Below are 15,205 nucleotides of genomic sequence, written 5' to 3' on the forward strand. Positions count from 1 at the left end.
GGTCTGGGATCTAGAGTTGCTACGACCACCGCGTAGGAAGCAGAGACCCGCGCAGCCCACGTGTTTGGGGGAATGAATTCGGTGACCACAGGCGGCCGCACGCGCGCACACGGGGGCCGCGGGCGGAGATGGGCTGGGGGCGTGCCAGGGCCCCGCGGAGGGGGAAGCGGCCCAGCCTCCCGCCGCCCGGAAATCCCCCCTGCGCTTGGCCGGCCGAGCGTCCTGGGGTCTCCGGGAAGGGCGGCTGGGGGAAGGGGAGGACCCCGAGCCGCCCCTCCCCCGGGCCCGGCTTCGCGGATCTGAGAAAGCAGAAGCGACCGGCGCTCTGGGGAGTCCCACCGGAGCCGGGATCTGGGAAGAGAAACTTGCGGCCAGGGCTGGGGCCGCGCCCCGCGCTCTCTGAAGCGCTCGGAGGAGAGGTCCTGGGTCCGGGAGGGGTACTGCGTCACCACCCGGCCCGCCTCGTCTCGCTGGAAGACTGAAGATCCGGCCCTTTCCCCTGCTGCGCCGTCTTCGCCTAGTGGGCAGCGCCTGACCCTCCCCTCCCCGCCCGCCGCTCCAGTCCGGAGGAGGGGCCGTCGGCGCGGACCGGACCAGCCCGCATCCCCGAGAGGCGGCCGTCGCGGACCCGGAGCCCGAGCTTCCGCCCCCTTGCCGCCCCCTCTCAACTTTGCCGGCCCTCCGCTGGACGCCCCTGTGCCCCCTCCATCGTGCCTCCCAGGGTCCCGGATCCCCGAGCGGCCCCCCATCCCCTCGCCCACTCCTCGTATCCCGCGCCGGGTCCCATGAGCCTCTGATCTCCTCCCTCGGATCCCCAGGGCGGCGCGGGTCAGGTCCCCTCGAGCTCCGCCGGCTGTCAGGGCAGGACCGCGCCATGCTGCGGCTCCTGGCGCTGTTGCTCCCGCTGCTGCCGCCGCCCGCGCGCGCCCGGGAGCCCTCCGCGCAGGACGTGAGCCTGGGCGTGGTGAGTGTCGGGGTTCGCGGACTCCTGGACCTGCAGGGAGGCTGGGAGAGGGAAGCCGGGGCCTGGACTCCCGGGTTCAGAGGAAGCTGGGGGCGGTTCAAATGTCCAAAGAGTGACCGGGGATGGAGATAGGGGACCCGAATTATTGGATCCGTCAGGAGGTTTGGGGCCCGAATTTGGAAATCTGGAAAGGGGCTAGAGTGGGGAGGTGGGGACTCTTGGGAACAGATGAACAAGGGCCAACCCAGGGCTGGAGCGCCTGTACCTTGAGATGGGGAGCAGGCCAGTACCCGGGGCTGAGGACTCTGGACTATCCATGTCTGGTGAGAGGTGGGGCTTCCAGGATGGTGGAGGGAAGGGAAAGTCCCGTTTCTTCGACCTTTCCTGCTTCCCCTGTTCCCTCCTCTGGTCTAGGACTGGCTGACCCGCTATGGCTACCTGCCGCCACCTCACCCTGCCCAGGCCCAGCTGCAGAGCCCTGCAAAGCTGCAGGATGCGATCAAGGTCATGCAGAGGTTTGCGGGTCTGCCGGAGACAGGCGTCCTGGGTATGTGGCCCTCACCCCTCCCCCAGCCCAGCCTCCGCACCCAGCCTGACCGTTGTTGCCCACCCGACCAGCTGCAGTTTCTAAACCTCCCGTGTATCTGAATCACGGGCGCTATGAAATGCTGATCTCAGGTCCCAACTCGGAGGTTCTAAGATATTCCTCTTTCAGTAAATATTTATCAGGAATCTCTTCTTGATAAATGACATGTGAGGTCATTTCAGGCTCCGCTGGTATAGTGGTGAACAAGGTAGATGAGGTCCCTGCTCTCACGGACCTAACATTCTAGACGGAGACACATACAGATCAAGAACAGAAATATGCAAACTAATTTCAGATAGTGGTGAGCGTTCTGATGAAAATAAAATGCTAATGGTATTCAGGGAGCTGGTCTGGGCAGGGCAGGCCCCTCTGAAAGATGTCATATGAGTTGGGAGGAGTTCATATGACTTGAAGAATTTGTAGGACACAAAGAGGAGGAAACAGCCATGGGAAGATGTGGGAAAAGAGTGTCCCAGGCAAGTGCAAAGGCCCTGTGGCAGACACTGGCTTCCATGCCTGTAATGAAAGGAGGAGTGATGAGCTAAACAAGAGCCTGATCAGGGGCCGTGCAAGGTGTTTCGGTTTGATTTCAAGTGTGATAAGAAACCCTGAGCAGGTTTGAGGGAGAGAGGCAACTTGATGTGATTTGCAATTTTAAGCTTCCTCTGCTTACTGCTGGAGAATGGAGGGTGGGGAGCACCCAGACCAGGAAGGAGGCACATAGTGTTCAGGCAACGATGTGATGAGACGCAGCTGAATCCAGGGTGTGTATTTTGGAGGTAGAGCTGAGAGGCTCGTCTGTTGGTTTAAATGAAAGGAAGAGAGAGGTGGAGGGGTCCTGTCCAGCTACGAGGGGAGGTAGGACTCTTTTGGCAACAGGATGTGCTCAATTGCTCTTTTTCACCTCAACCTTCACTTGGAGTGAGGGGATGGCTGGCGATGGAGCCAAGCTGGTAAAGGGGATTCCAGGAGATCTGACCTAGGAGGGGCTTGCCACAGGAGACCAGAGACCCAGCTGGCCTGGGGACTTTCAACTTTATCTGGATGTGATGGGGACTTGGGAGCTAGCGTGTGAGGTATGGGCAACCTCCCAGGGGGTTCCAGCCTCCAAGAGAGGAGTTCTCACTGCACCCCCAGGGTTCCTTTCTCTAGAGGCCAGCGGCCAGGGCTCAGGGAAGCAGGATGCCCAGATCCTGGCCTGAGACTCTGAGTCCATGCAGGACCGTGCAGAGGGTGATACTACCCAGAAGGGCAGTGTCATAGTCTGGTATGAGCTGGCTTCCAGAATTAGATGGCCTGGGTTCCAATTGAAGATGTGGGGCCTTCTTGGGCAAGTGTTTGAAGTACTATGAGACTCAATTTCCCCATGGAGAAAGTGAGCTGGTGCCTACTGGTGACCCTCCTCTGCCACAACCTCTCCCCCAGACCCTGTGACAGTGGCCACCATGCATAAGCCCCGCTGCTCCCTGCCTGATGTGCTGGGGGCGGCGGGGCTGGTCAGGCGGCGCCGCCGGTATGCTCTGAGTGGCAGTGTGTGGAAGAAGCGAACCCTGACGTGGAGGTAGGTCCTGGCGCCCTCTCCCACCCTGGGCCTGCCTGACCCAGCTTCGATTGAGTGGCTGCCTTCTCTGTCCTTGGCCCCCCTCACTCGTCCCTCCTCTTTCCAGGGTAAACTCCTTCCCCCAGGGCTCAGTGCTGAGCCAGGAGACAGTGCGGACCCTCATGCACCATGCCTTGACCACCTGGGGTGTTGAGTCAGGCCTCGAATTCCAGGAAGTGGGTTCTCAGGGCCCGATGGAGGCTGATATCCTCATCGACTTTGCCCGGGCCTATCACCAGGACAGTTACCCCTTCGACGGGCAGGGGGGCACCCTCGCCCATGCCTTCTTCCCTGGGGAGCACTCCATCTCTGGGGACACTCACTTCGATGATGAGGAGACCTGGACTTTTGGGTCAAAAGGTACAATCTCCCCTCTTCTGAGAGATCCTCTTCCCAGATCTGTCTCTCCTTAAGAATTAAGTTTAAATTACCTTTATTTATGGAGGCTGTATCAGTTGGGCTTCTCCAGAGAAATAGAACCAGTCAGGTGTGTGTGTGTGTGTGTGTGTAGAAAGTGATTTATTTTAAGGAATTGGCTCACAGGATTGCAGAGGCTGTAAGCCCAAAATCTGTAAGGCAGGCCTGCAAGCTAGAAATTCAGGTGACTTGATGGTGCACTTTTGAGTCTGGTATTTGCAGAACAAGCCAGCTGGAAACCCAGGCAGGATTTCAATGTTGCAGTCTTTGAGGCAGAATTCCTTCTTCTCCAGGAAACCTGAGTTTTCGTTCTTAACGCCTTCAACTGATTAGACGAGGCCCACCCAGGCTATGGAGGGTGATCTGCTCTACTTACTGTCAATTGAATATAGATGTTATCCATGTCTGTAGAATAACCTCCACAACAATATCTAGACTGGTGTTTGATCAAGCATCGGGGCACAATAGTCTGGCCAAGTTAACACAGAAAATTGCCCATCACAGAGTCCTGTTAGATGCTCAGCTCCAAGGTGGGGCTAATGACGTAAAGGGGCAAAAACACAGCTCTGCCAGCAGCTAAGTCAGAAGAGTAACTGGCAATTGCTACACATGGTGACACAACCACGGGGAATCACAACAGAGGATGTCCTCAAGCCTGGGGGTGCTCAAAGGAAGGCTGATCCAAAGCTCTTGAGTGCCAGGGACTTCCTGGAAGTGGTGACTTTGTTTGTTCCACACATATATACTGAGTGCCAACTAGTGCCCGAGGTCCCACTCTCCCGACGTATGCAGGGTGGGGGGGGGTGGGGGGGGGGAGAGGGGACACATAAGAAAGCACAAGCCAGTGAGCTCTCTGAGGCCAGGGGAGTCAGGGGTGGGAGCACTGGGGGGAGAAACAGCCTGGGACATTCGGGGCTGGAAGGCAAAAATATGGTGTTGGGAGGGGACTGCAGAGGCTGGAGGGCAGGTCTCACAGCACGAGGGGTTTTGGACAGCACATGGCGGGGTCTGGATGATAGGATTCTGAAGGCAGTGGGAACTGTGGAAGGTTTTGCGTTCTAGAAATACCACTGGCTGCCGTTGGGGGGCAAGATAGGGACAGGGAGGCAGGAAACTATCTTGGGGTCCAGGTGAGAGATGGTGGAGGGGATGGGAGTGGGGGCAGAGGGCAGTGGGCAGCTCTGAGGGGTGTCTAGTCAGGATGGGCAGATTGGGATCTGACTGGGTTCTGGGGGCAAAGGGGGGTGAGGATGGTTGGGTACCAGCCAGGTTTCTGGCTCAAGGCCCCTGGAGGATGGTGTCCTGTTAATGCAGGTGGGAAGTGGGGGAGGAGTAGGAGCAGACTCAGGAAGGCAGGGGTGAGTTCAGGTTGGGATGTGTGCTTGCAGTGCTGGTTGGCTGGTCAGTGCAGGTGGTGCGTTAGTGGTTGGGTATCTTGCACTAGAATTTGGATTCCTCCAACTTAGGTCAGGTTCCCCAGAACTGGAGCTTGAGAGGAAAATTCTTGTGCAAGCAGTTTTTAGGGGCATGTTCTCAGGGGAAAGGGAAGCAGGAGAGGACTGGGGAAAGAAGCTAAGCAAGGATGTGGTCTCAGCTGGACAGGAGCCTGACCCCGCAGGGAACACTGGAGCATAAATAATGCCACAGGGTTGGTTTTGCCTGGAGGAAGAGGGCCCAGCTCTTCCAGCCCCCCACCCCCCACATCTATCAGTCACTGGCTGCAGACTGCTTGGGGAAGGGGAGGCTGGGCCAGGAGGGAGAGCCATTTCCTGGGGAAGGGGACAGCCGGAGGATGGGCACACAGGCTTTGTAGAGGATTTGGTGAGGTGCAGATCGCATAGATAGACAAATCCACCATAGGGAGGCTGTGTAATGCAGCATTTAAGATCTCTGGGTTGAAGTGGAACTCGAGCCAGGGTTCCTTTGCCTGCTGCATGTATCAGTTACTTGACCTCAATGTGCTCAGTTTCCTCATCTGAGAAATGGGGATAATAATAGTATGTGCTTGTCCCATGGGCTTGCAGATTAGACGAATAATTCACCTACAGCTCTCAGCACAGGGCAGTCTGTTCACTGCCAGCTGCTATGAGCTGGGTCTGGTGGCAGATTTGAGAGTTGGCAATACTTGGGGGTAAGGTTCCAGGAGAATGTAGAATGTGAAGATCAAGTTCAGCACTGTGGGGTGTCCCACAATTAAGAGGAGGTGGCAGGGAAGGAGGAATGAAAGGAAATGGAGAAAAACCAGGCTGAAAGGTGACCAAGAACAAAAGCAAAGGAGGAAGTGGACAGGAGTGAGCAGGGCAGCAAATCATCCAGTAAGTTATTTATGCCTGGATCTGGCCCTCTGGGGACAACGTGACCTTAGTGCCCACAGGCTTGGTGGGTGGCGGGAGAATCTAGACCACAGAGGCATGAGAGGAGCTGAGGAACTGAAGGCTGAGTTCAGACCACTGACCAGAGAACTTGTTGGGGAGGGGGAAGGGACATGGATGGGGGGCAGACAGGTCCAGGGGGTGTCTTAGGATGAGGGAGTCTTGAGCACTCAGGGACAGTGGATGAGCCAATAGAAAGAAAGGGGTGGGGGATGGGTGCATGGATCGTGGATTAATGGATGGATGAATGGACACACAGATGGATGGATGGACAGCTGGATATATGCATGCATGAATGCAGTGATGAACGGATGGGTGGGGCATTGTCCTTGTCCTGGAGGAGGTGAGTGAGGCAAGGACCTCCGCCCAGGGCATGGCAAGAGGCAGGAGGTGAGCTGGGGGAGATGAAGCTCGTGCCCGATGCACAGGAAGTTACAGATTACATCCGCGGCCTGTCTTGATGAAATAGGAAATGCATTTGTCAGCATTTCTCATCTAAGAGTTGGGAGCTGGGGCTGGGGCTGGGGCTGGGTAGCGGCTGAAGGGGCTATAAGTCTGGAATTGAAGCTGAGTGGAGAGAGCAAAGGAGCTGCCTGCTGAGGCTGTGGGCAAGGATGAGAGGAGGTGCCGAGGACCCCCAGAGATGGGCACCGCGAGTCTCATGTAGCTGGATCTGCATGGTTGTGTAATTTCCCCAGCTGAATAGCGTGAGAAGGGTGCAAGAAAGGGGTGCGGCCAAAGGAGAGGCAAGGTGGGGTGGGGCGGGAGTGGTGAGATATGAAAAAGATCTATCCAATTAAGACACCAAATGTCCTGTCCTCCAATTTCTTAGAAAAAGCACTCAGTGCAATGAGAAAATCCACAATCAACATGGGAATTCATCATTACTTATGAGTTTGACCAAGACATCTGAAATCACTGCTGAGCTGCAGGACAGCACAGCCAGGGTACCAGTTCTGTCATTTAACTTGACCTCTCTGTGCCTCAGTTTCCTCACTTGTAAAATGGGGATAGGAGGTAGAGGTTTGTGAAAAGTAAATGCGGACAAGTGTTTGCTACTCTGCGTATGACTCACTCATTTCATCCTTAGATTCTCGCCTAGTGGCCTTGAGGGGTGGAGAGAAATTTGCTTTTCAGTTCACCAGGTTACTTCCAATAAACCCATGTGCAACACTGCTCACTCTAGTTAGAAATTTCCATGAAGTAGATCAACATCTGGGGAAATCCGTACCTCCAGGCGGGGCTGCTTGCCTCTCTTGCTGTCTCTGTCCTTCCTTGGCCTCTCACTGGCTCAGGAATCGATGAGGCGCTGGGGTTTGACCAGCAGCTGGGAGTGTGGAGAGGCTCGGTCCTGGTGTCTGGGCTGTGTCCCCAAGGAAGAGGCTTCTGTGGTCAGAGAGGCTGGGCGCCAGGGCTAGCAGGCTGTGATTGGAGAGTGCCTGCTGGAGCTTCGTGTTCTGAGAGGGATGAAGTCTGCAGTGGTGGGGAGGGAAGGCGAGGACCCCTTCGGGTGGGGGTGGGGGTGGAGGCTGTGGGAGAGGGAGATGGGGGAGGGGAAATAGAGGACTGAGGGGTTGTGGGCACTGCGGGGGGGGGGATGGACCTGGGGCGGCGGACCATGGGGCGGGAGTGGGGCCATGGAGTCTGACCAACATTCCCCATAGGTGGGAGTGGGAAGGGTGAGGAGGGCTAGGACCCCTGCGGGTGGGGGTGGGGGTGGAGGCTGTGGGAGAGGGAGATGGGGGAGGGGAAATAGAGGACTGAGGGGTTGTGGGCACTGCGGGGGGGGGGATGGACCTGGGGCGGCGGACCATGGGGCGGGAGTGGGGCCATGGAGTCTGACCAACATTCCCCATAGGTGGGAGTGGGAAGGGTGAGGAGGGGTGGGGGGGCCTCTGCCAACAGACTGGAGCTGTAAGAAGGGTACTCCAAGGGCTGGGGCTCCCTTAAGAGAACTGCACACACCCTGAGGCTCCTGATTCCCCCAGAATATTTCTGTATGCTGCCTTCTTGGGGGAAGGGGCTTCATCAGTGTAAAGCTGCTCCTTCCTCTATCCACACTGTTTCCTCCTGCTCTTCCCCCAACCTGCTCTGTGGGTCTTTTCAGACCGGCACCCCAGTATCTAGCACTGCCAAACAAGGCTACTCAAGAACATTTACCAAATAAGTGAACGCAGAGAGGAAGGATAAAATGGCTGGGGGATGGGGTTGTCTGGGCAGAGGAGGCCATGGCCACCTCTGAAGGTCTCCTGGCTGTTTCTGCCCAGCAGAAGGTCCCATTCCCCGGGGCCTGGGGGTGCTAGGGGTGGGGGTGGGGCACAGCTCCAGCCCATTCTCCCTCCCTCCGCAGATGGCGAGGGGACGGACCTGTTTGCTGTGGCTGTTCATGAGTTTGGCCACTCCTTGGGCCTGGGCCACTCCTCAGCGCCCGACTCCATCATGAGGCCCTTTTACCAGGGCCCGGTGGGCAACCCCACCGAGTACCACCTGTCCCAGGACGACCTCGAAGGCCTGCAACATCTCTACGGTACAAGGAGCGATGGGGCGCTCGCCGGGTAGCCTCTGCAGCAGGGTCAGGGGACTCAGCGCTCTCTAACCGTTTCTCCACAGGGAAAGCACCCCAAACCCCACTTGACAAGCCCACAAGGAAACCCTTGGCTCCTCCTCCCCAGCCCCCTGCCCTGCCCCCGGACAGGTGAGTATCTCTCCTGCTGTGAGGCCTTGGGTGAGCTCCCTAACCTCAGGGTCCTCCTCCACGAGATGGGCAGGTAAGAGTCCCTGCCTTGTAGGATGCCGTCCAGGTTAAGTAAAGGGAGAGGGGCCCCCCAACCCTCTCTGTTCACCTCTCTTTTCCTTCCCAGCCCCTCCCAACCCGTTCCTGATCGATGTGATGGCCATTTTGACGCCATTGCCAACATCCGAGGCGAAACTTTCTTCTTCAAAGGTAAGTGACTTCGGACCTCCCCGACCCCATATAGTTGGCTTCCTACCCACTTAGAGTGACCCGCCGGGGCTGTGAGGTTCGCAGGGATGCGGGACTTTCAGTGCTAAAAAGGGGAAAGCCCTGGACCAGCCGGTCACCCTAGAGCCACTGCAGCCTTGATTTTCAGATGGACCTGCCCACCCTGCGGTGGGAGGGGAAACCTAGCGCAGTGTTCGAGCCACACACTGGGGGGTGGGGGAGGAGACCTCCTGCCGTCTCATGTCACGCCCACATGCCCACCCCTTCTTCCCCTGTAGGCCCGTGGTTCTGGCGCCTCCAGCCCTCGGGACAGCTGGTGTCCCCCCGGCCCGCCCGACTCCACCGCTTCTGGGAGGGGCTGCCGGCCCAGATGAAGGTCATCCACGCCGCCTACGCCCGGCATCCGGACGGCCGGATCCTTCTCTTCAGCGGTGAGTGGGGCTCTAGGCGTGGCTGGCTCCGGGCATGCGCAGCGCCGCTCACCTGCCCCTCCCTCCCACCCACTCAGGTCCGCAGTTCTGGGTGTTCCAGGACCGGCAGCTGGAGGGCGCCGCGCGGCCGCTCACGGAGCTGGGGCTGCCCCCGGGGGAGGAGGTGGACGCCGTGTTTTCTTGGCCGCTGAACGGGAAGACCTACCTGATCCGGGGCAGGCGGTACTGGCGGTACGACGAGGCGGCAGCGCGCCCGGACCCAGGCTACCCGCGCGACCTGAGCCTCTGGGAGGGGGCACCGCATGCCCCCGACGACGTCACCGTCAGCAACACAGGTGGGAGAGAGCGCCCGCGGGGAGAGGCCGAGGGATGGAGAGCTAGAGGACGTCCCGGGGGTTTGGAGAGCCCTGGGGAGAGAAGCCGCACGGGGGGAGGGGGGAGGGGCAGGCCTGGACCAGCCCCTGAAGCATCTGCTCCCTCCCCGCAGGTGACACCTACTTCTTCAAGGGCGCCCACTACTGGCGCTTCCCCAAGGGCAGCGTCAAAGCCGAGCAGGACTCCCCCCAACCAATGGGCCCTAAGTTTCTGGACTGCCCCGCCCCCAGATCCCCCAAAGCGACCCTTAAGCCAGGAGCCTGCGACTGTCAGTGCGAGATCAGTCAGGCGGCAGGGCGGCCGTCCGTGCCCCCCCTGCTGTCCCTTCTGCCCCTGCTGGTGGGGGGCTTCGCCTCCCGCTGAGGGGGGACCGCCCGCCACACGGAAGGGATCGGATCTTCCACCGCGGGCCCTCTGTCCCCGGGGGCGGAGCTCAGCGAGGATGCACCTGGACGGATGCGGGTGGAGTTAAGCCCTAGGGAGGCCAAGGGGTGGACTAGCCCTGGCACTGAATGCCCCACGTATTTGGCCTCCTAGTTCTCTCCTCCCCCTCCCCTGGCAACCCGGACTCCGGCCTGGCTTCGACCCCGCAGGACTCTTCTTTTCCCGGAATACCTAGCCTTTCCCGGAGCTCAGCCGGCTGACTCACGCAGCCCTGGACCCGCCTGGCAACAGCAGCTGTCCCAAGCTGTTCGGGTCTTTACAGGACAGGCCTGCCTGGGATGCTGAACCCCAGGCCAGCTCTCCACCCGCTGCTCTGACGTTTCTCACCCTGTCCTGCTTCCATGAAGTCCCAGTCAAGCCATATTGGTGGGGACCCCAAACCCAGCCCTGAGACCACCCCTGAGCACCAGTGTCCCAAGTTCTGGGTGACATCAGTGGCCACATGGATGATACTCCAGAATCCCACCCCAGTGGACCTTCTTTCTGGTCACCACGCTGGTATCAGAAATGCCTGCGTTCAATAGGACACCATCCTGTCCCTAAAACACCTCTCTCCACCTCCACACCTGAGCCTCTGCCACCTCCTTCTGAACTGCTTGGCTCCATCAGCTCTATGCTGGTGGAAAGACAGTGGACTGATCCCCTCTCAGTCCAGGGTCACTGGCTCCTCAGCTTTCCTGGGTGATGAGTGGGTGGAACCTGGGCCACCTCATTGACCCCACTGCAACCTCCCCCCCCCGCCCACTCTCCACAGAATTCAGGATCTAAATCAGTGCCTCTGCAACTATGCTTTTGGAATATTCCACAACAGAATGACCCACTAAACTTAAAAATGCAGATTCAATGCCCTCACTCTGAATGCTCACTCTGGGGCTGGGGCCATGAATCTGCATTTGAACAAGCTGGGGTGGGGGTGGGGGTGGCCCCTCTGGGCAAGGGAGCTGGGCCAGCAGCTGTCATTTCTGTGTCCCTGCTTTGTGGCTTTTCTGTGTCTCTGCCATGTTCTCTTTCCCAGGGGCCAACCCTTTCCTGTTGTCTACAAAGCCCAGCTGATGGCCTTGGTTGAGAGAGGTCCACCCCCCATGTGTGGAGTCACTTAGCGGCCACTTCTTTGGTTGGTACCCAGCTTCAGCGGCCCCACAGTGCTGCCCAGAGCTGAGGCCAGTGAGGATGTTGCCCACCTTGGTCACGAGCAGCAGACCAGTAGGAGGGCTACAGCCAGGTGTCTTCAACCAGCCTGGGACCTGAGAATTCAAGGCCACCAGAAAGCCATCTGGGCCTCTGTTAGGATCCTTGTGAAGTATGAGGAGGAAACTTGTATTTGAAGAGCTTGTCAGCCCCACCAGGAGGACCATAAAAAATGATGGGAGAGAAAGCCCTTTGTTTCTTCTGAGCACTGATGGAGCTGGGGTGAAGTTCGGTGGCAGGAACTTGACAGACCCAAATCACTCTGATTTGAAAGAGGTTGGAATCCAGCGTTGATGGGAGACAGGATGGATGAGAATGAATGGGAGGAGGAACCCAAAAGTTGGTTGAAGGGAGCCCAGAGGAGGGATGTCCCATGTGAAATTTGAGGCTGCTTTCACTGCTACAATGGAAACTTCTCCAGCCTTTAAGACTTCATTAAGTCTGCCACACAAAACTGCCACATTAAATTGAATTATATTATTTAAAGAACAGTACAGTCCCATAATAAAAATGTAAAACTTTTGTGTTTCAAAGGAGACCATCAGAAAAGTGAAAAGTCACTCCAGACACCCTTGTCCCTTGTACACCCCCTTCTTCATACACTCTCTCGCTAAATGCAGATTCTTTAGGTGTAAACAGGCAGAGCTTCAGACTGCAAGTCAGCTCTTCCAAAATGACCCTGCAGCAAACACTGCAGGATTCCACCCAATGGGGGCTCTGGAGTCAACAACTCAGGGACCGAGGTGGATGTTGGTGCCAGGGGCAGTGGGAGGGGATGGGGAGTGAGAATTTCATGGTTGAGGAATTTTGGTTTTACAAGACGAAAAGTTATTGGGATGGTGGTGATGGCTCCACGAGAAGGTGAATATATCTGATGCCTCAGAAACGTGCACTTAAAATGGTGATGATGGTAAAGGGTATGCGACATGTGTTTTATTTCACGTACAATACATTCTTAAAATAATTAAGAAAAGTGAAAAGAATAGGGAAAAATTTTTTGCAAATGATATATCTGATAAAGGACTTTTATCCAACATATATACACTACCCTGACAACTTAACAATAAAAAGACAAATAACTCAATTTAAAAATGGGCAAAGGGACTTCCCTGGTGGTCCAGTGGCTAAGACTCCATGCTCCCAATGCAAGAGGCCCTGGTTCAATCCCTAGTCAGGGAACTAGATCCCACAAGCATGCCTCAACTAGAGATTCCTCATGCTGCAAAAAAGATCCCTCATGCCGCAAGACCCAGAGCAGCCAAATAAATAAATAAATATTTAATTAAAAAAATAAAACCTACTATTTAAAAAATCATTAAATAAAATAAAAAATAAAAATGGGCAAAGGATCAGTGTATACATTTCTCCGAGGAAGACGTACAAATGGCCCATAAGCACATGAAAAGATGCTCAACATCCTTAATCATCAGGGAAATGAAAATAAAAATCAGAGTGAGATACCACTTCATACCCACTAGGATGCCTAGAATCAAAAAGACATAATAGTAAGTGTTGATAGGATGTGTGGAAGTTTGATACATTACTGCTGGGAATGTTGAATGATTTGTCATTTTGGAAAATAGTCTGGTGGTACCTCAAAAAGTTAAAAACATAATTACTGTATGACCCAGCCATTCTACTCCTAGGTGGAATTCATGAGAAAAAGCATGTCCACACAGAAACTTGTACATGAATGTACATAGCAACATTATTCATAATAGCCAGAAGGTGGAAACAACCCAAAAGTCCATCAGTGGATGAATGGAGAAACAAAATGTGGTCCATCCTTACTGTGGAATGTTGTGCAGCCATAAAAAGGAATGAAGTCCTGGTACACGTTGCCACATGGAGGAACTGAAAACACTATACCGAGTGAAAGAAGCCAGACACAAATGGTCACATACTGTATGAGTCCGTTTATATGAAATGTCGAGAATAGGCAAATCTATAGAGACAGATTAGTGGTTGCCTGGTAGCGGGCACTGGAGGATGATGGCTTAGGGGTGCAGAATGGCTTTTTGTTTTTTTTCTAGCTGAGCAGCATGGCATGAGGGGATCCGACTAGGGATGGAACCCATGCCCCTGCAGTGGAAGCATGGAGTCCTAACCACTGGACCGCCAGGATAGACCCCCAGAATGGCTTTTTGAGGTGATGAAAATGCTCTGAAATTGATTGTGGTAGTGATGGTTGAACAGTTCTGTGCATTGAATTGGGCACTTTCCTGGGTGAATTGTATGGTATGTGAATTATATCTCACTAAAGCTCTAAAGAAAATGGCTCAGTCCATGATGAAACACAAAATGCCTTCAGATGGTGGCCTTCATGAGACAGACATGGAGGGGCCGAGTGCCACGTCTCAGGGAGCCAGGTTTCCAGAGATGAAACCAGAAATACAACTTGCAGCTGAAGCGGGAGCTGCTCCCTTCTCTCCCTCCTGCCCTGGAATTCAAAGATGGCTCAGGGAAGATCTGGACTTCCTGGGTGGGGAAGGGGGTTTTCAGACAATTGAATGGGCTCCTAAGGGTCAGGGGATGTTAGCTGGGGCCAGTGAACCCAAGTGAGGCTTTCACCAAGGAGTGGGACTTGTAGGTCTGTCCCTCTTGGGCTCACACAAGTGACCCCTAAGGAACCCTTTTCTTCTTCAAGGATATTACAGGTTAAAGTGTGTTTCCCCAAATTCATATGGTGAAGTTCTAGCCTCCACTACCTCAGAATACAACCTTATCTGGAGATGGGTCATTACAGAGGGAATCAAGTTAAAATGAAGTCCTTAGTGTATGCCCTAATCCAGTATGACTGGTGACCTCATAAAAATAGAGAATTAGGAGACAGATACATGTCTACGGAGGATGCCATGTAAACATGGAGATGGCCGTCTACACGCCTAGGAGAGAGGTCTGGAACACATCCTTCCCTCAGGGCTCTCAGAGGAACCAAGCCTGCAGACACCTTGATTTCAACTTCTAGGCTCCACCGGGAGAGAACAAATTTGTGCTGTTTAGACACTGGTCTGTGGCAGTTTGTTATGGCAGCTCTGGGTCACTAATACAGTCAGCAAGGCCATGGCCATGCTGGGCTGTGAGGGGCTGTGGCTGCAGCTGGGAGGCAGGCCAGGCTGTGAGAGATAGGGCCAAGGAGAGCCCTGCCATGGTGGCTCTGGACTGGGGGGCTGCCAGAGGGCTCAGGGGCATCCCCCATATCTTAACCCGCAGCTGGGTGACGTCCTTCTCCAGAGCTCCAGAAGATTCCTCAGCCTGCTGTCTCAAGTCTGGACTTTCCCTCTGCCTGTCCCCTCTCTTGAGCTGATGGGTCAAGGGTGAGGCCCATGCTGGGCTCAGAGAGTCCCATCCTGGCTCAGGGTGGAGGGGCAACAGCCAGGGACCCTGAGTGTAAGGGACATGCCCTCCTCAATCCAGGCCCCTCAGACCTCTGTCGCCTCATCTTTCCTTCCTTCTGTCTCTTCCCCTCTCTGTCTCTGTTTCTGTCACACAGACGCAAACACACACAGCTGACCCTGCATCCTGCCCCAGGGTGGCTCCACCCTCCTCCGCCCCTCTCTCTCCTGCTCTTAAATCAGTGGATCTCAGGGGTCAGCAGACAGCTCAGCTGGGGCTCTGGCTGGAGGAGCTCAAGGTCACTGGCTCAGGGGAAGCAAAAGTTGGGGGAGGGGGCTGATCTGCAGCCAGAGGACCTTCCAGGGTGGTGGGACAGGCTGCTTCTCTGAAACCCTTTTCCTCACACCTGTTCCTCCCACCAGGTCACAGCAGCAGAACCCGGAGCCACCATGTGCTTCTCCAAAGTGAGTGAGAGGGAGTGATGGGGGGGAGATTGGGCCCTGGAGTCTCATTTCCCCCATGTCCCCCAC

The 15,205-nt window shown here is 55.8% G+C and overlaps 1 protein-coding gene across 1 annotated transcript; it reads left to right on the forward strand.

Annotated features, from left to right (window-relative positions):
• The first annotated feature begins 874 nt into the window (after positions 1-874).
• Positions 875-10,963, forward strand: MMP25 (matrix metallopeptidase 25). The gene is made up of 10 exons (XM_007100137.3): positions 875-964; positions 1,379-1,511; positions 2,976-3,111; positions 3,218-3,510; positions 8,290-8,466; positions 8,550-8,634; positions 8,801-8,883; positions 9,180-9,332; positions 9,410-9,667; positions 9,820-10,963. The coding sequence occupies exons 1-10, from the start codon at positions 875-877 to the stop codon at positions 10,068-10,070; spliced, it is 1,659 nt and encodes a 552-aa protein (XP_007100199.2). The 3' UTR covers positions 10,071-10,963.
• The last annotated feature ends 4,242 nt before the right edge of the window (positions 10,964-15,205 follow it).

This window comes from Physeter macrocephalus, chromosome 14, assembly GCF_002837175.3.
Source record: "Physeter macrocephalus isolate SW-GA chromosome 14, ASM283717v5, whole genome shotgun sequence".
Taxonomy (NCBI): Eukaryota; Metazoa; Chordata; class Mammalia; order Artiodactyla; family Physeteridae; genus Physeter; species Physeter macrocephalus.

Excerpts from the sequence above, each read along its gene's own strand:
- MMP25 (XM_007100137.3), top strand. The coding sequence starts at position 875 with ATGCTGCGGCTCCTGGCGCTGTTGCTCCCGCTGCTGCCGCCGCCCGCG. Across the intron at positions 3,511-8,289 it reads CTGGACTTTTGGGTCAAAAG|ATGGCGAGGGGACGGACCTG; the intron begins GTACAATCTCCC and ends CTCCCTCCGCAG. Across the intron at positions 8,635-8,800 it reads CCTGCCCTGCCCCCGGACAG|CCCCTCCCAACCCGTTCCTG; the intron begins GTGAGTATCTCT and ends TTTCCTTCCCAG.